The sequence below is a fragment of the Vitis vinifera genome, chromosome 16 (genome assembly GCF_030704535.1).
Source record: "Vitis vinifera cultivar Pinot Noir 40024 chromosome 16, ASM3070453v1".
NCBI lineage: Eukaryota > Viridiplantae > Streptophyta > Magnoliopsida > Vitales > Vitaceae > Vitis > Vitis vinifera.
The window spans coordinates 6,817,975-6,835,246 of record NC_081820.1 but is presented as its reverse complement, the minus strand read 5'-3'; the positions used below and the strand labels follow the sequence as shown (position 1 = coordinate 6,835,246).

At 33.4% G+C, this 17,272-nt stretch overlaps 1 protein-coding gene across 2 annotated transcripts in view; it reads left to right on the top strand.

Annotated features, from left to right (window-relative positions):
• LOC100247439 (protein ARABIDILLO 1) overlaps window positions 1–6,099 on the top strand; it is a 53,461-nt gene extending 47,362 nt beyond the window's left edge. For both annotated transcript variants that reach the window (XM_010663953.3, XM_010663952.3), the window contains exons 11-13: window positions 4,874–5,095; window positions 5,352–5,436; window positions 5,559–6,099. In XM_010663953.3, the coding sequence (XP_010662255.1) occupies window positions 4,874–5,095; window positions 5,352–5,436; window positions 5,559–5,735 (484 nt within the window). In that variant the 3' untranslated portion in view covers window positions 5,736–6,099. The remainder of the gene's footprint in view (window positions 1–4,873; window positions 5,096–5,351; window positions 5,437–5,558) is intronic.
• Window positions 6,100–17,272: the final 11,173 nt, after the last annotated feature.

Here is a 17,272-nt window from a genome sequence, read left to right as displayed (position 1 = left end):
ATTAGGGTGGCCCAGGCGACTATGGATGAGGAAGGGAGCATCAGTGGAAATGCAAACTGCAGGAGTTGAAGGTGAGGTGAGGTGATAGAGGCCTTGAGACTCACGTCCTATGCCAATCGTCTTCCCCGTACTCCGGTCCTACAAGGTCACAAATTTATCAGAGAAAGTGATAGAACAGTTAAGAGTGCGAGTTATTTTGCTGATGGAAATAAGATTAAAAGGACACTCAGGGGCATAAAGGACAGAATGGAGAGGTAGGGAAGGGAGAGGATGAGCAAAACCAAAACCTTTAGCCATAGTTTGGGAACCATTAGCTAAAGTAACAGTAGGTAAGGCAGAGGTAGTAGTAATAGAAGAGAAAAGATCCTTATTACCAGATATGTGATCAGAAGCGCCAGAATCTAGAATCCAAGGTCCAAGAGAAGATGTGTGGGTAAGACAAGCAGAAGCATTACCAGTCTGGGCAACAGAAGCTGACTTGGTGGCCTGATAGCGGAGATAATCATCATACTCATTGTCAATGAGGGAAATACCCTGAGATGTGGAGGAACTGGGAGGCTGAGGCGACTGAGGATCAGATGACTGGGCCACGTGGGTAGCGCGGGGAGGCCATGTAACTGATAACACCAATCACGAGTGTGGCCAAGCTTATTGCAATAGGTGCAATGAGGACGTTGGTCTGTACCTCGGTTACCACTGCGTCCTCCTCGAGAGTTAGTTTGAGAAACTAACACAGAAGAATCTGAAGTGTTATCAGATGGCAAAGTCTGAGTGGATGAGATACGGAGGAGGCGAGCAAACACATCATCCAAAGATGGAACGGAGGAACTGCCAAGAATCTGATCACGGACGGTCTCGAGATCTGAACGGAGGCCAATAAGCGTAAGAACCATGAAGAACTTGTCAATCTATGTTCCTTTTCGTTTTTGGGGGGACGCTGTTCTTATAGCATGTTATTTGATTAATCGTATGCCCTCATCTGTATTACACGATCAGATTCCTCATTCCCTTCTTTTCCCTGACCAACCACTTTATTTCCTTCCTCCTCGTGTTTTTGGTTGTACTTGCTTTGTTCATATTCTCACTCCTAGACAGGACAAACTTTCTGCCAGAGCCACAAAATGCATCTTCTTGGGACATTCCAAACTTCAAAAGGGTTATCATTGTTATTCCTCTGAGACTCATCGCTACTTTCTCTCCGCTAATGTCACTTTCTTTGAGGACTCACCGTTCTTCTCCACCTCTGAGTCTCTTCCTGTTTCTGAAGTCTTGCCCCTTCCCATTATCTCCCCACCTGATGCAATGCCTTCTCGCCCACTTCAGGTTTATCATCGCCGTCATCGTGTCGCTGTTCCTCCTCTTTGGCCAAGGTACTTGCTGACTCACTTCCTATCCCTTCGGCTTCTCTTGCCCTGGCTCTGCCTCCTTCTACTTACTTACTCATTGCTCTTCGGAAAGGTAATCGTTCTACTCGTAATCCTCATCCCATTTACAATTTTTTGAGTTACTATCGATTATCTTCACCCTATTCTGCATTTGTTTCTGCTATATCTTCTGTTTCTCTTCCCAAGAGCACCCTGAGGCTTTTTCCCATCTAGGCTGACAATAGGCAATGGTAGATAAAATGGCTGCTTTACACTCCACTGGCACTTGGGATCTTGTTGTTTTACCCTCTGGTAAATCTACAGTTGGTTGTCGTTGGGTCTACACAGTTAAGGTTGGCCCTGATGGTCAGGTTGATCGCCTTAAGGCCTGCTTAGTTGCTAAAGGCTATACTCAAGTTTATGGTTCTGATTATGGTGACACTTTCTCTCCTGTTGCCAAGATAGCTTCTGTTCGTCTATTGCTCTCCATGGCTGCTATGCGTTCTTGGCCTCTTTATCAGTTAGATATTAAAAATGTTTTCCTTCATGGGGATCTTGCTGAGGAAGTTTATATGGAGCAACCACCTAATTTTGTTGCTCAGGGGGAGTCTGGTTTAGTGTGCAGGTTATATGGCTTGAAACAATCTCCTCGAGCATGGTTTAGCCGTTTTAGTTCTGTTGTTTAGGAGTTTGGCATGTTCCGCAGTACAGCAGACCATTCCGTTTTCTATTATCATAACTCTTCGGGGCAGTGTATTTATCTGGTAGTTTATGTGGACGATATCGTCATTACAAGCAGTGATCAAAATGGTATTCAAAAACTAAAGTAACACCTTTTCACCCACTTTCAGACTAAAGACTTGGGGAAACTCAAGTATTTCTTAGGGATTGAGATAGCTCAATCCAGTTCCGGTGTGGTTCTTTCCCAAAGGAAGTATGCTTTAGACATCTTGGAAGAAACCGGTATGTTAGACTATAAACCGGTAGACACTTCTATGGATCCAAATGTCGAACTTATACCAGGACAGGGGGAGCCTTTATGAGATATTGGCGACTTGTAGGTAAACTGAACTACCTCACATTACTCGTCCAGACATTTCTTTTCTTGTAAGTGTTGTTAGTCAATTCCTACAGTCACCATGTGATAGCCATTGGGATGTTGTAATCCGCATTCTTCGATATATCAAAAGCACACCAAGCCAAGGTGTGTTGTACGAGAACAGAGGTCATACCCAGGTTATTGGTTACACAGATGCAGATTGGGCTGGCTCACCCACAGATAGGTGTTTCACTTCTGGGTATTGTGTTTTTATTGGAGGTAGCCTAATATCCTGGAAGAGTAAGAAACAAGATGTAGTGGCCAAATCTAGTGTTGAAGCCGAGTATCGAGCTATGGTTCTGGCAACATGTAAACTCATATGGCTGAAACATCTTCTTCGGGAGTTGAGATTTGGAAAGGATGAACAGATGAAGCTCATCTGTGACAACCAAGCCGCTTTGCATATTGCATCCAATCCAGTCTTCCATAAAAGGACCAAACATATTGAAGTTGACTGTCACTTCATTAGAGAGAAGATCGCATCAGGATGTGTGGCGACTAGTTTTGTCAATTCAAATGATCAACTAGCAGATATTTTTACTAAATCTCTCAGAGGTCCTAGAATTAAATACATTTGTAACAAGCTTGGTGCATATAACATATATGCCCCAGCCTGAGGGGGAGTGTTAGATAGTGTACAGTTATTTAGGTTATTTACTTTTCCTTTTCCTTTTCTTTCCTTATTGTATTGTGGGTCCTACTAACATGTATATATATACCCAAGTCCAATGTGTATTCTTTACAGTTTTTCAATAACAATAATTAGGGATTCTCCCTTTTCTCTCTTTTCACAATTCCTATCTGTTGTCTTGGAATTTTAATTTCCTACGCAATCTCACTAATGTAGAAATTGAACTTCTCAAAAAACTTATGTTTTCACTAACTTAAATGTACTTGTCTCTTTCTATCGTGGATTCAAGAGCTTGGTCCTTTTTTTCCTCTGGTTCATTCTCAATAAAATCTTTTTTCACAATGTTGTCCAAGTCCTTAAATCCAATCCCGCTCATCCCGACTAAATTTATTTGGAAATCAAAAGCCCTTTCAAAGGTCAAGGGCGTTGCTTGGTTAGTGATGTACAAGAAGGTAAATACTAATGACATGTTACAAGTGAGAAGACCCTACAACTCTCTAAGTTCTCAATAATGCATTCTATGCAAGGGAATAGAGAATCAACTTACCATCTTTTTCTACATTGCCTAATACCATTAGGACTTTGGTATAAGCTCTTCACTTGAGCTAATATGGATTGGGTTCCCCCTAGGAGTATCGGAGATATGATTATTATCTCATTTAGAGGATTAGGGAATTCAATCAAAGGCAAGACTCTTTGGCATATCGTTTGCCTCACTGTGCTGTGGATTGTGTGGCAAGAGCAAAATGTTAGGATTTTTTAGGAAAAGTGCAGATTAGAAGGGATGTTGTGGGATCTTCTTCACATCTACTCATTTTGGGCCTCTTGTAATGTTGCTTTTAGAGGAATTCCACTTAGCGTTATCAACTTAGTTGGCTTTCAGTTTGCAATTTGAAAGGAGTAGATAATGTTGAGATAGTTTGATTCTAGTTTTTGAGATATTTTGCACATGCCTTTATTTGTAGTTATTCTTGTGTAGTGGAGTATAGTCTTATTGTGATTAGGTTTTATATTTTTGGGGAAGAAGCTCTCATCCTTCTCTCGAACTTTTACTATTATCAATATATATTTTGTTTCTGATTAAAAAAAAAAAATAGCAGCTTTTTTTGTCTATCAACAATAGTTAAAGCCTTTTTCATATTATTAGATCCTATCCACTTAGCATGTCTTACCCATATTTTACTGCAGCTTAGCTTTGTCTTTCCATGCTAACTTATGTCAAATCTCAAAAGATATCCTAATACCAGATTTGGGATTGTGTCCTCTGCACCTATGATTGATTTTTTTCATGATTTTGCATTGTCCATGGGCATTCTCTGAAGCTAACTCCAGTGATATATTTGTCTTTGACTGGAAAAGTTTTCATTATTTTAGAAAAATACTAACAAAATTGGGTAGTTAGAATATTGCAATCTTCAGTATCATTCTGATGAAGATCATTCCATGAGCTATTTCTTTTTGCACCAGAACTACTGTGTTCTTGAAAAATTAAAATAAATATCAATAAGTATTTCTTTCAATTCCCTTACTCCTATCTCTCCCCCTTTTCCATGGAGGCAGTTTACTTTGTACCCAAACCCATGCAAACATTGATTCTTGAAGGAAACAGTATGGAGAAATTTGAAATGACCAGCCTACTATTTTGCACGAAAATAAATGGCCATGATATTGCGATAAAAAGACTGAAGAAAGGAAACATAATAAACTAAAAATGGAAATCTTGTGTGAGCTTTTGTGCTTGACTGCTGTTTGTACTGTGGAAAAATGTTGATGAAACAGAATGGATGAAGTTGCACTTGTGGGGCCTTCATCAGAGGGTGCTTCAAAGAGTAGAAACATCAATGGGGCTAGAAAGATGGCCTTGAAGAATATCGAAGCATTTGTGCTTACATTTACAAACCCACATACCTTTGGTCTTGCTCTTGCATCATCAGCCCCCACAGCTCTTGTACAAGTCATAGAGATGGCATGCATTCAAGAAGCAGGCCATCTGAGATGCAGGTTTTCTTATTTGACCTTCTTCTTCCTTTACTTTTTACCGACTTCAAATTCAGAAATACTGTTTCATTTGTAGTAAGAAGGATATATTTTTATGAAAAATATATAATAAAATTAATTCATAAACTCAAATACATGTATGATGTTAACATCAGCTTTTCAGAAAGAAAACTTCTCTGTAAGATCTCATCTAATGTTTTTCACGTGTTTCCTTCTATTCATTTTTTGCTTTCTGTTTTTTATTTTGGTGTTTTCACAGTGGGGCTGAGATTGGAAGATTTGTAACCATGCTAAAGAACCCTTCTCCAGTTCTCAAGTCATGTGCTGCTTTTGCTCTTCTCCAGGTAAACCAAACACGCTCCATCTCTTTCTAGAATGTTACCATTACCATATTTCTTTCTGCAATTAGATGGAGATTACAGACTTCTAAGGATTTGGTACCATTTATGAATATATTCGGTTGCAGTTTACCATCCCAGGCAGCAGGCATGCAGTGCACCATGCAAGCCTCTTGCAAAAGGCAGTAGCATTGCGGACCCTGCGTGCTGCAGCTGCAGCCGCAACTGCCCCTGTTGAAGCCAAAGTTTTTGCAAGAATTGTACTTCGAAACCTAGAGCACTACCAGGTAGAAGCTTCAATTTAGAAACCAATCTTATTTGTTGATTCCCATGAATTCTTGGTCTCCCCCATTACAAAATCAAGAAACTTTGAAGCCAGACACAACCTTGACTCTCTGCAACAGAGACTAACCAACAAGAATTTGTCTCCTCGAGTAGGGGATGGGAGATAATTGGAAATAAGGATGGATTCGGCTTTCTTTCCCCAATAGATCTTGGGTTTTTAAGGTTGTTTTATATGGTTTTGTGTGATTAAGTTTACTTTCCACATTTCCATATCAAAATTTGATAATTGAACAGTTTACATTTCATATATTCACTGCATTTTTGGGTTTTTTCTACTACTAATGATAATGAACGAGAAGCCCCATTTTGGTCTCCTCCTTGATATCTCTCTTTGCAAAATGCTCAAATTCCGCTCAAGTTGTAGTTGAATTTGGTAACTGCTTTCTTACTTCTCTTTTTGGCATGAACTCCTGAAAATGAGAGTAGCTCTCATAGTTTATATCCTTTTTTTCCAATAACTTTTCAACAAAGAATAAAAATCACAAGCAAGCATGAATACAACAATACTCTCTTGATATATTCTTTTCTTTTGACAACCTTTCAACAAAGAACGAAAATCACATACAAACATGAATGCAACAATACGTTTACAACGATTTATAAATGTAAGTTACATGCAAATGTTTCAACACTCATTAACATAAATTCATAAAAAAAAAACTATTACTTCCTTAATATATTTCCAATTACTACATGGTATCAATCAAATTGAATAAAAAATTAATCAAGATTTCCAAAGGATGGTTACATCTATTTCAACTTATTTTTCATCCATCTAATATGCAAGCTCAGTAACAAATGATCTCAATAATCGAAATAAATCAAAAAGTAGAACGAAAGAGAGAAACAATGACGCCAAAGTTTTACATAGAAAATCTCCTAGGAGATAAAAAAAAACCATGAGCCTAACAGCTATAAAAACTTCCATTATAAAAAACAAGCAATGTCTACAAGGTTTTACCTAATTCAAGTCCACTAATCCTTTACCAACTACTTGATCAACATCTTTTCACTTAAGCTACATGTCTTTGTCTTCTAGAACACACTTGACCAAGCTTGACCTTGGGCTCTTCTTGAAGCTTAATCAAGAAGAAAATGGGTTTTCAACCAAGCTCAAATAAATGAGAAAATAAGAGATGAATGAATGGGATGAATCAACCCATTTTTAAGAGAATCTTATGGAAAAATGATTTGGAAATCAAGTGAAAGAGGATTTTCTTGGCAACCAAACACTCCTAATTTGGTATGAGCAAGAGAAATCTCAAGAAAGTATAGAAGACGACTGTAGGTCTCTCTTACCCTAAACTAAAAACAAATCTAGTTTAAAAGGAAAGGAGTCCTTAATCCAATAGCTAAGAAAAGATCACGCAAAAAAACCAGATCAATCCCTAAAAAGAGCACATGAACACTTAGATATAAAACTGTTGTCCTGGCCTCCTCAACTCTTTTTTTTAAAAATAATTTAAGAAAAATAACAATTTGAAAAACTTGGTTAGAGTCAATTTCATCCATCTACAACCTCAACTACATACCTTGACCTCTGGACAATTTCTACATCTTAACCTTTATTAAGTGGTCTAAGGAATGATTCAGAAAACCGAGTTAGGAGACACTTAGGAATTTTTGTCTGAAATTACCAACCTAGCTAAACATTCACAATCTTCCTTTTTAATAATTTTGGGACAAAACCCTTTACAACACAAATAAGTACAAGCAAGAAAGTCTCACCTTATCTCATACAAGGCCACTCGCTTACCCACTCAACCTCACAACCTAGTGGTTTGACATTTTTTGGTTTAAAACAAAATTTTAACAAAAAGGTTTTATAGGAACAAAACTTTAAACTAGATTACTTGTTGTCACTCTTAGTTCTTGAACCAAAGAAAATAAAAAAAGAACTAATAGGTGTATAGTGGTTAGGTCGTCTTCATAGGGAACTTAAGATTAACAATACTAAAGGTAGGACTTTTAGGTGTGAGCGTAGGGAAAGAAACATATTTTGTAATTTTTTGGGGAAATATAGGAAACCTAGAAACTAAAAGAAAAATAAATGCAAACTTTTAGAAAGGAAAGTCACTTAAATTCCTTCTCTCAAGCTCAACTCACACGCTTGGTCCTAACCTAGTGCTATAGGCCTCTGGTTAAACCAAGAGGTTTACACCAACAATAGGACACTAATCAACAAGAGAATCAACCACCTTAACAAAAGCCTAACTTAGTCTAATTATTCATTTTGGTCCTTACAATCAAATGATTACAGGTTTATTCTCGAGTCAAAAAGCTTGTTTATGATATATTAGACTCATGACCATGGCTACTCCTTTTGGTCCTCATAACCACTAACTCTAGCCTATGGAGGCTCCTTTTGGTTCTCGCGACCACAAACCTTTGTAAGGCCTTTTTCAACCATAGACAACTAAACTATGGTGTGTCAAATTAAAACATAAAACAATAGCCTCCTTCACAAACTCAAAAATGGAAACATAAAAACAAAAAGGAAAGCCCCTCTAAAACAAAGATGTAAACCTTATTGAAATTGAAGTAAGTTACACTAAGAAAAGAAACAATAACAATAACAATAACAAAAACAAACTAATTTATTTTTCTAACATCTTTGCTCCAAAGAAAGAGAATGTATCTCCCATTTAAGAGGTAGAGTGTCCTCTTTAAGAGAGTCCCTCCAGTAAAAGAATACTAATTACAATTCTTGTATTTATAGGTAACAAAATCTCTTTCCTCATCATTGCTCCAAAGCTAACTCCTCTAAGTTTCGCCACCTACCCATGTTGGTGATGTAACAATGTGGTCACCTTAATAAAGAAAAATGTTAGCTTGGTGTGGGTGGTAGCTGTGCATCTTGTCTTTTTTCAGTGTGGCAACATGATGATGTGAATGATAGAACATCTAAGAGCTTTAGGGGCACTATTTGGTGTGTAGCTTAATGAGTGCACGTAGATGGGAAGATGTAGCTTATGCACAAGTAGAGCAATCAAGGTAATGTACTGAGTTAGACTCTATGGTGTGTTTTATGATGGAGGAGCGAAGTCACTTTTATTAAGGAGGGTAGTGCATTGATTTATTACTCAACAAAATTACACACTGAGGAATGTTTGATGTGAGCTTGATTTATTGTGAAATAAATAGTGCACTTATGAGCTACTGGTTTTGTGAGCATTATGCAAGTTGGGATGAGGTGTGCTTCCTTCTCGGCATGCTTGAGTGGTGCATAATTTGATGGAGGTTTTTTAAGTATGCAATGGGAGGTGTGCCATAGTTGGAGTGTCTTAGAAAAGTGCACTATCAGACATAACATAATTTAAGAAGAGTGTCTTAAGTGCACAATTCGGTGGCTTCCCTAAGTGCACAATCCACACCACCACTTAAAGTTGCACTGTTACACAATGTAGCTTGCTACCCTCTTGGGTGCGCTATTCTCATTAAATCCAACTTAATGCACAATTTAAGGATCTTGCTTAGCGTGCTATTGGTGATAGTGTCTCTTACTTATCTACTCTCTATTCATGAAATGTTGGAAGTGCACAAAGAGTCCTTAATCCTGTAAAATTCTCACAAAACACTTTAAAATGATTTTTTCTAAGGCATTAGCAACAAAGGAGTGGGTCTATCATGAGTGCCTCAAATATACTAGAATTGGCTCTTTGAGAGTTATCCCAATTTATTATTTGAGTTCTCATCACCTAGGTACTCCAAATTCTACAATTAAAACTCAAACAATTAGTGGCACCTATATGAAACAATTGAATATACACAATATATCAACAAGTATCTCATATCAACATGTATATCAAAGTATTCCAAAAGAAATCTCACATGTATATTCAAATCCAAAAATAAACAAGTTCCTCACACCAACATGTATAGCCAAGAAAAGATTTAACACTAATATCAACAACATCCAAAAACCATAATCTCAATAAGGTATCACCCTCTTTTTGTCCCAAAAGGAAATAAAATGGAAGAAATGGTTAGTTACATGTAGTTAAAGGAACCAGCTATATATATATATATATATATATATATATGAGATGGAAAAGTATCCAAAAACTAGGACCTACAAATGTGTAAAGTGTAGTAAGACCAAAAGTGGGTAAAAAGAACAAAAATAAACTATCCAAAACACATACATCCAACTATAATAAGAAAACTAAGGAAGACATCGATGGATGGATTCCTGAAGTACATAAAGTTGATCTACATAGCAAAGCATATAACCATCAATCATTGAGATACCTTTTTCCATATGCTGATGAAGTTAGGAAAGTTGCTAAGAGAAATGAGTGGACCGTGCAAAAATCTGAGTCTTCAAAGCATCAAACCTTGCTAGCAACTAATCTAAGACACCAACTCCTAAGACTGAATGAGTGTCATCCTCACTAACGGTGTCATCTTCCCTTGGGCGACACACTTTCTTCCTAAGACAAATTGCACCATCAATCTACCCCTTACTATGATTCCATGACAAGGTTTAATAAGACCCATTAATTTAAGAAAAGAAGCATTTGATGGAAATGCAACCCCAACCCTCTAGCAAATTTTAGTAATCAGAGTCCCATAAGAAAGAACTTTCTTCTTGGATACTGATGGATATCCCATATAAATCATTTCATCTACAATGCAAGCAACAAATTTTATAGGTTCTCGATGAAGAATGTGGGACAAGAGAATGCACCCACACCAATAGATTTCAGCTTGGTGAGATGAAAGATAAATTTAATATGTCAAGAATGTGGCTAAAGCCTAAGCTAATTGTGAAATAATACCAATATGAACTACAGTGTTTAACTAACCATTCACCTTGCCCCATAGATCAATCGAAATTTAGTCTAACAACTCTTTATAAACTTCTAGTTCAAACACGAAAGGTGCATAAACCAAAGGAATACCTAAAACCTTAACTACCACCTTAGGAGTTACCTCAACCATAGTCCTTAAAATGATTGATTTGAGGTAAGTTTTGTCCATATCATGTTCGGTGATATTTGAATAGAACAGATGGACAATCTGAGTACATGGAATCCTAGTGAAAAATGCAAGGGGGGTCTAATTAAGTTCTGTAAACAATTCTAGAACCGGAGTGTCCTTAAAAGATTCCAAATGAAGTTTCCGCTTAAGAACAAGGGATCGGGTCCCCATAAACTTTGTACATCTCTCTCTATAGATTCTAGTAGGGAAAATGCAATAAGAGATCTCATTTATGGATTATTTTTCTGGGCCCTAGGAATGGTGGGAGTCAGAGGAGGAGGATCAATAGGAACATTATCATCCCGACCTCCATTCCAAGACCTAGAGTTTGACCCTCTAACAAAGGCTTTACCACCACGGCATTTAGAAGGCACTACCCTAAGCAAGATATGCTAAAACCCAAACCCAAAAAAAAAAAAAAAAAATCTAGAGATAAAGAAACCCACATAAGAAAAAATCTATTATGAGAATGTCTCACAAATAGACAAAATCCAAACAAGGTTAACAAAAGAGAAAAATGGATTGATTGAACAATAATGGTTGCTAAAGAGAGAACCTTAACAAAGTGACTATAAGAGAAATAGTTATTAGAGAGAGCAACTTGCTAGTGATGATGGAGAGAAGAGATTAGCCAATGGAAAGGATTCTCTTCTTAGGAAAGATGAGAACTTAGGGCAAAATAAAATCAAATGATTAAAAGGATTTGAGGATTTTAACTTTTTCAAAAACTGTAAAGTGAAATTATTTTTTATTTTTTAAATATATAGTAAAAGATACTTTAACCACTCAAAAACTAACCAGATAACATGTAGAACTAAGGTTAAGATGGCAATTTTCATAAAGAAACTTGAAGTGATATCGATCTTGGTAGTTTGATCTACCTATCGATCAAGAGCTCTTAGTTAAGGATTGTAAACAAGCTTAAAAGTAGATAAAAAAAAAAAAGCTAAATGTAAGTGAGAAATGTGGACTGTGCATGACATCGATCTTGGTGGATCGGTCCACCTTTCGATCTTGAGGTCTCGGTCAAAGACTATAAAAGCCTGAAAATAGGATACTAGAAAAAAAAAAAAAAAGCTAAATGTAAAAACCACTTGACATTGATCTTGCTAGATTGATCCATATATCGATTATGGACTCTCGGTTATGGACTAACTACATGGTTGATTGATCTAACCCTAGATCAAATCGATCAAAACCTAACACAAAAATGACTAAGGCAAATTTTTTTTGTTAAAGGATCGCATGAAGAACACAAATATATATATATATATATAATCTCTTCATTCCCTATCCAAGACTAGGTTAAGAGCATGAAATCTACCTAATGCATTTAAATCCTATTCAACGGAAGCAAAATTAGAATTTTTAACATTAAAGGATCTAGATTAAATGCTTTAGAAAACTTTACCTTAGATTTGGACATTCCCAAATCAAATCCATGTGATGAAGAATCAAATCATGGTCATTGGAAGTCTTGTGAACCCATAATCTTCCTCTCGATAACTCTCGTAAACACCCTTATGCACTATAGTCTCTATTGGATTGTTAAATCTAGGAACCAACTGCAAAACAAATTATTATCTTACAAGGAAATTATGGCTTATATCCTTTTGTGCAACTCCTAATGTAACGAAGTCATGGACAATGCAAGTGATATGGGCTTGTATACTCGAATAACCAATTCATGCATAAGGGATAGTAAAGTGATCAAAAACATAAATAAATAAATAAATGTATTAATGAATCTAAAATTGTTACATCATGTCATACTTTTTTGGGCTTTATCCCTATACCAACAAAATTAGAAACATGGAGTGACATACTTATCTTCAAACATTAAGTTAAAAATAGATGCATATTGATCGAAAATGCTACCAAGAGACTATAAGGATTCAAAAAAAAAAAAGCAATGAAAGAGAAATATTACCAACTTATCATACATATAGATAAAAATAAATAAATGATTATTAACAATCTAACAAGAAAGCTCAAGCTTAAGGAAAATTCACTCATGAATCCATAAACAATGAGAATGTTAATTAATTTCCACCTATAAGATTATATCTATCCATGAGCAAAAAAATCATTTTCAAAAACACACATTCACACCTAGAGAAATTTAAGAGTATGTCCCTTAAAGTTAATTTGCACCTCTCTTGGCTAAAGTACAACCTTTTCAGATCCCTTCAAAAACACATGCTTCACTTGTTTTTCACATTTATCATTTTGATGATTACACAAACATACTTCACTTAGGATAAGTATTTGACTTGAGGATCACTAAGGTGGCCTTTACAACATAAGGAATGTCCCAATCTTGCAATGGTGGCTTTTTACACTTGAAACATTACCAAGGTCTCATAACCATTCAAGGAGAACATAATATTTTTCCTTTTATTTTATTTTCCTCCTTTTTTTAAACTAAAAAATAGGACAAACAATCAAGGGAAAAAAATCCCAAACACTCACAAAAGATTTTGGGTGACTTTAATCACTCTCTAAGGCACATTAGATAGACATAAGCTTGCATTTGGATCCTAAAGATTATTTCTCACATTTTATGAAACCACAAGTCCAACATCAAACTTTGACTCACTTAGAAGATATGCTATTAATCTTTTATAGCTTATCTAAGCAAATCAAAATGGCAAAAGAATTATTATTATGTTCATCAATCAACCATGGAAATAAATACATCTTGAAGCTTGTAAAATCATTATGAGTCAATCTAACTCTTATACAAAAAGGACAAATATGCTACTCACATTTACTCATCGGTTATGATAAAAAATAGAGAAAAAGAACAGAGATAAAACAAACATCAACATGATGACATTTAGGAACTTTTGAAGACATCGAGATAGTCAATTTTTAGAGATAGTCAACCAAGTGTACATAAACCTGTGCAATGATATAACTTTATCTTCTACTAAGTCACAAATGAAGTGATGTCTAATGTGTAAGTGTTTTGTCCTAAAGTGAAGAATGGGATTCTTGCAGATATGGATCACATTGGTATTATCACAAAAAACAACCATGGTTCCTTAATCCATTCAATAATCTCTTAAGATTTGCTTGATCTAAAGAAGTTGGGTACGACAACTACTAGTCGACCCAAATCTAGATCGATCCTATGACAAGGCACATAAACACTTGGATAAAAAAAACTACTGGTATGGCCTCCTCAACTCTTTTTTTTTTCTTTTTTCTTTTTTTTTGAAAAAAAAAACCTTCAAAAAAACATCAATTTGAAAATTTTGATTGATTCAATTTCATCTATTTATAACCTCAACTACATATCTTAGCCTCTAGGAAATTTTTACATTTTTTAATTTATCAGTCAAGTAGTTCAAGAAAGGATTCGGAAAATTAAGTTAGGGGATACTCAAGAATTTTTGTCTGAAATTACTAACCTAACTAAACACACATGATTTTTATAAGAGGACATGTTGATGCATTAGGAAGTGCTTTTACCATATTTTGAAATCACTCCCAAAATAGGTTGTGTAATATATAAAATCATTTCAAATGATTAAAAGTTGATTTTTAAAAACTTTATGAAGGGCCTCTATACCATACAAATCACTCTCAGAACATACAAGAATTTGTGGCAGTACTTCTATGAGCGAATAAGCACCTCTGATATTGTTTACAGTGTGTTCTAAAATATGTTTGTTATATAAAAAAACACTTCGGCATTGTATATTCTATTTTAAAATTATAAAAAGTTATACATGTGTATATTAAATGAATGGATGAAAGGGTCAAAAACAATTTCCCTACTAAATTTTATGAAACGCTTGCCAATTTATAGGAGTTAGTTTAGTTTGTCAAAACATAGATATGCACTAATGAAGAAAGAAATTGTCACCTTTTTAGTAAACTCTTTTTGGTCCAAGTCATTAGCTTTTTCTTAATTATGTGTATATCTTTGAATTCTTTTTAATTTCTCTTTGATTATATTTGGTTCAGAAAAGTATCAAGGAAAGAAAAAAAATATTAAGGAAAATGATTTTTCATGTTACGTCGTCTTAGAAAAAATATCAAAGAAAATTAAATATAATTTAAATTAATTAGAGATTTATATATTTTTAAATTATTTAATTTTTATATTAAAGAATTAAAAGAAGTGAAATTAGTTCAAAACATCATATAAAAATAATTTATTAACTTCGAATCTTTTTTTTTCTTTACTATTTCTTTCCTTCCACTTTTCCTTTTTATTTTCTTTCCCTCATACTTTCCCTCAATTTTTTTAAGAACCAAACATAGTCTTTATTTTATCATTAGAAAAATAGATTTCAAGTTCTCTGAATTTCATTCAACTTATCCAAAAATTTTCATTATGCAAATTAGTTATAAAATAATTTAAAACTCAAAAATCAATCTAGAGAAAATCACATACCAAAACTAATCCTTAATTACTTTGTTGGTTTCTCCTTTTCAAATAAGTTCAAATTTCCCTTTTTTTTTCTACTAGGTAAATGAAGCCCATATCAAGTCAAGCTTTTGCATTTGATTTATTGATGAATCTTTTAAATTTTAAAAAAATAACTTGAAACCGACATAATTAATGTAAGAAATTTATAGACAAAAATTGATTTAAACAATTTTACTATTTCTTTTTTACATGGAACAAAAGTTTTATGAACTTTCTTACCAACGAATTCGAAATCAAGTCAAACTTAATGCATTTGATTTGTCAATAAATCTATTAATTTAAAAAAAAAAAAACTTAGAACTTAAAAACTAATCTAGTTATTACTAGAAATTCTTGAAACTAGTCCAAAAGAACTCTATTATTTTTCATCTACAAATAATTATACTTCTATAAATTTTCAAACTAGCAAAATAAAATTTAAAATTAAGCAAAACTTAATGTGCCGGACTTTTTAAGTGAACCTAATAATTAAAACCGAAAAAAAAAGAAGACACAATCAGTATAAAAATAATAGCAGACCAAAATTGGTGCAAAATGGGTCATTGATTACTATTTCTTTTCTACACATAGCAATACTTTTTCTAAATTTCTCAACACACAAACAGATTCCAAATCAAGTAAGACTTCATATTTTAAATTCTTAGATGAGTGTAATAAAGTTTTAAAATGATTTGGAATTCAAAAACTGATCCATAATTAATAGTACAAAATTTCTAAATCAAAACTAGTTTAAAATACTCCATTGGTGATAGGATAAAAAATCTTGACATAATTTATATATTTTTAAAAAGAGAAGTTTGTTTTTTAAATTTTATTTTAAATAAAAATTATTAGCTATTATTTTCAAAGTATTATTATTCAATTTTAATTAAAAAAGTTAATCATGTCTCAATTTAGATATTAATATTTATATGGGTTAATCTATGGTACCAAAAAGTATTTTTTGTTATGGGACAATTGTGTTTTCAACCCATATAGGCTTGATAATTAAGGTAAGGTCCTCCAACAATCCATAATTGATTATAAGGATATAAGATAGTAATTGACAAAAAAAACCCACTTGACTCATTTTTGTCTTTATTCTACCACTCTTCACATGCCACTATTTTTTCTTATTTAACCATTTTTGGATTTTTCATTATTTTTTTAAACTCTTTTATAAATAATTGAAAAATCAACATTATTTTTTATTTTTAAATTATAAATAAACAAAAATTATATTTATGATTCAAAGACTATTTTTGAAAATACTTTCTAAAAAAATATTAATTTAAATAAATAAAAATTATCTTTTACATTTATTTTTATCTTTTACATTTTAGAAGTAAATAATTTAATGATTGAAATACTATTTAAAATAAATATATTCACTATTTTAATTTTTTTATACTAAAAAGTATTTTAAAGCTTTTTTTTACTATTATAAAATAAAAAGTTTAATTTTTTTTTAATCTTTTTTCTTCCTTATTTTAATAACTTTTTGAACATGACTTTTAGTAATAAGTTATATGAAATGTTACAAATTTGTTTATTAAGGATTTTTTTAATGATTTGAATTAATTGAAAATTTATTAAAATAAGAAAAAGAAAAAGAAAGAAAGAAGATGGATGGAGAGTTTTTATTTTAAGTACTCAACTAAATGTTTTCATATGACCTAACTTTAGAAGTGGATTATATCAATACATAGTAGAGATTGAATTTTTCTTATATGAAAGGGTTGAAATGTATATTTACTTATTTTAGATGAAAACAAGTAGTTAAAAATTATATAGATTATATTTGAGTTTGGTTTTAAAATATTTTTCTAGTTTTTATTTTTTATTTTCTATATTGTCTCTTTTTTAAAATATGTTTAATTAAAAAATGAAAACTATTTTTTAAAATGAAAATTGAAGACCTTGTTTAGTACTATTTTTTTAATATGAAAATTAAAAAAATAATAAATTTTATTTATTCATTTATTGCACCACTGTACAATTGTATTACATTAACTGTACAAGGAAAATGTACTAAGTGTACAAAAGTGTACAAGGCTACCCTTTGTAAAATATTATAATCGATTATGAGTC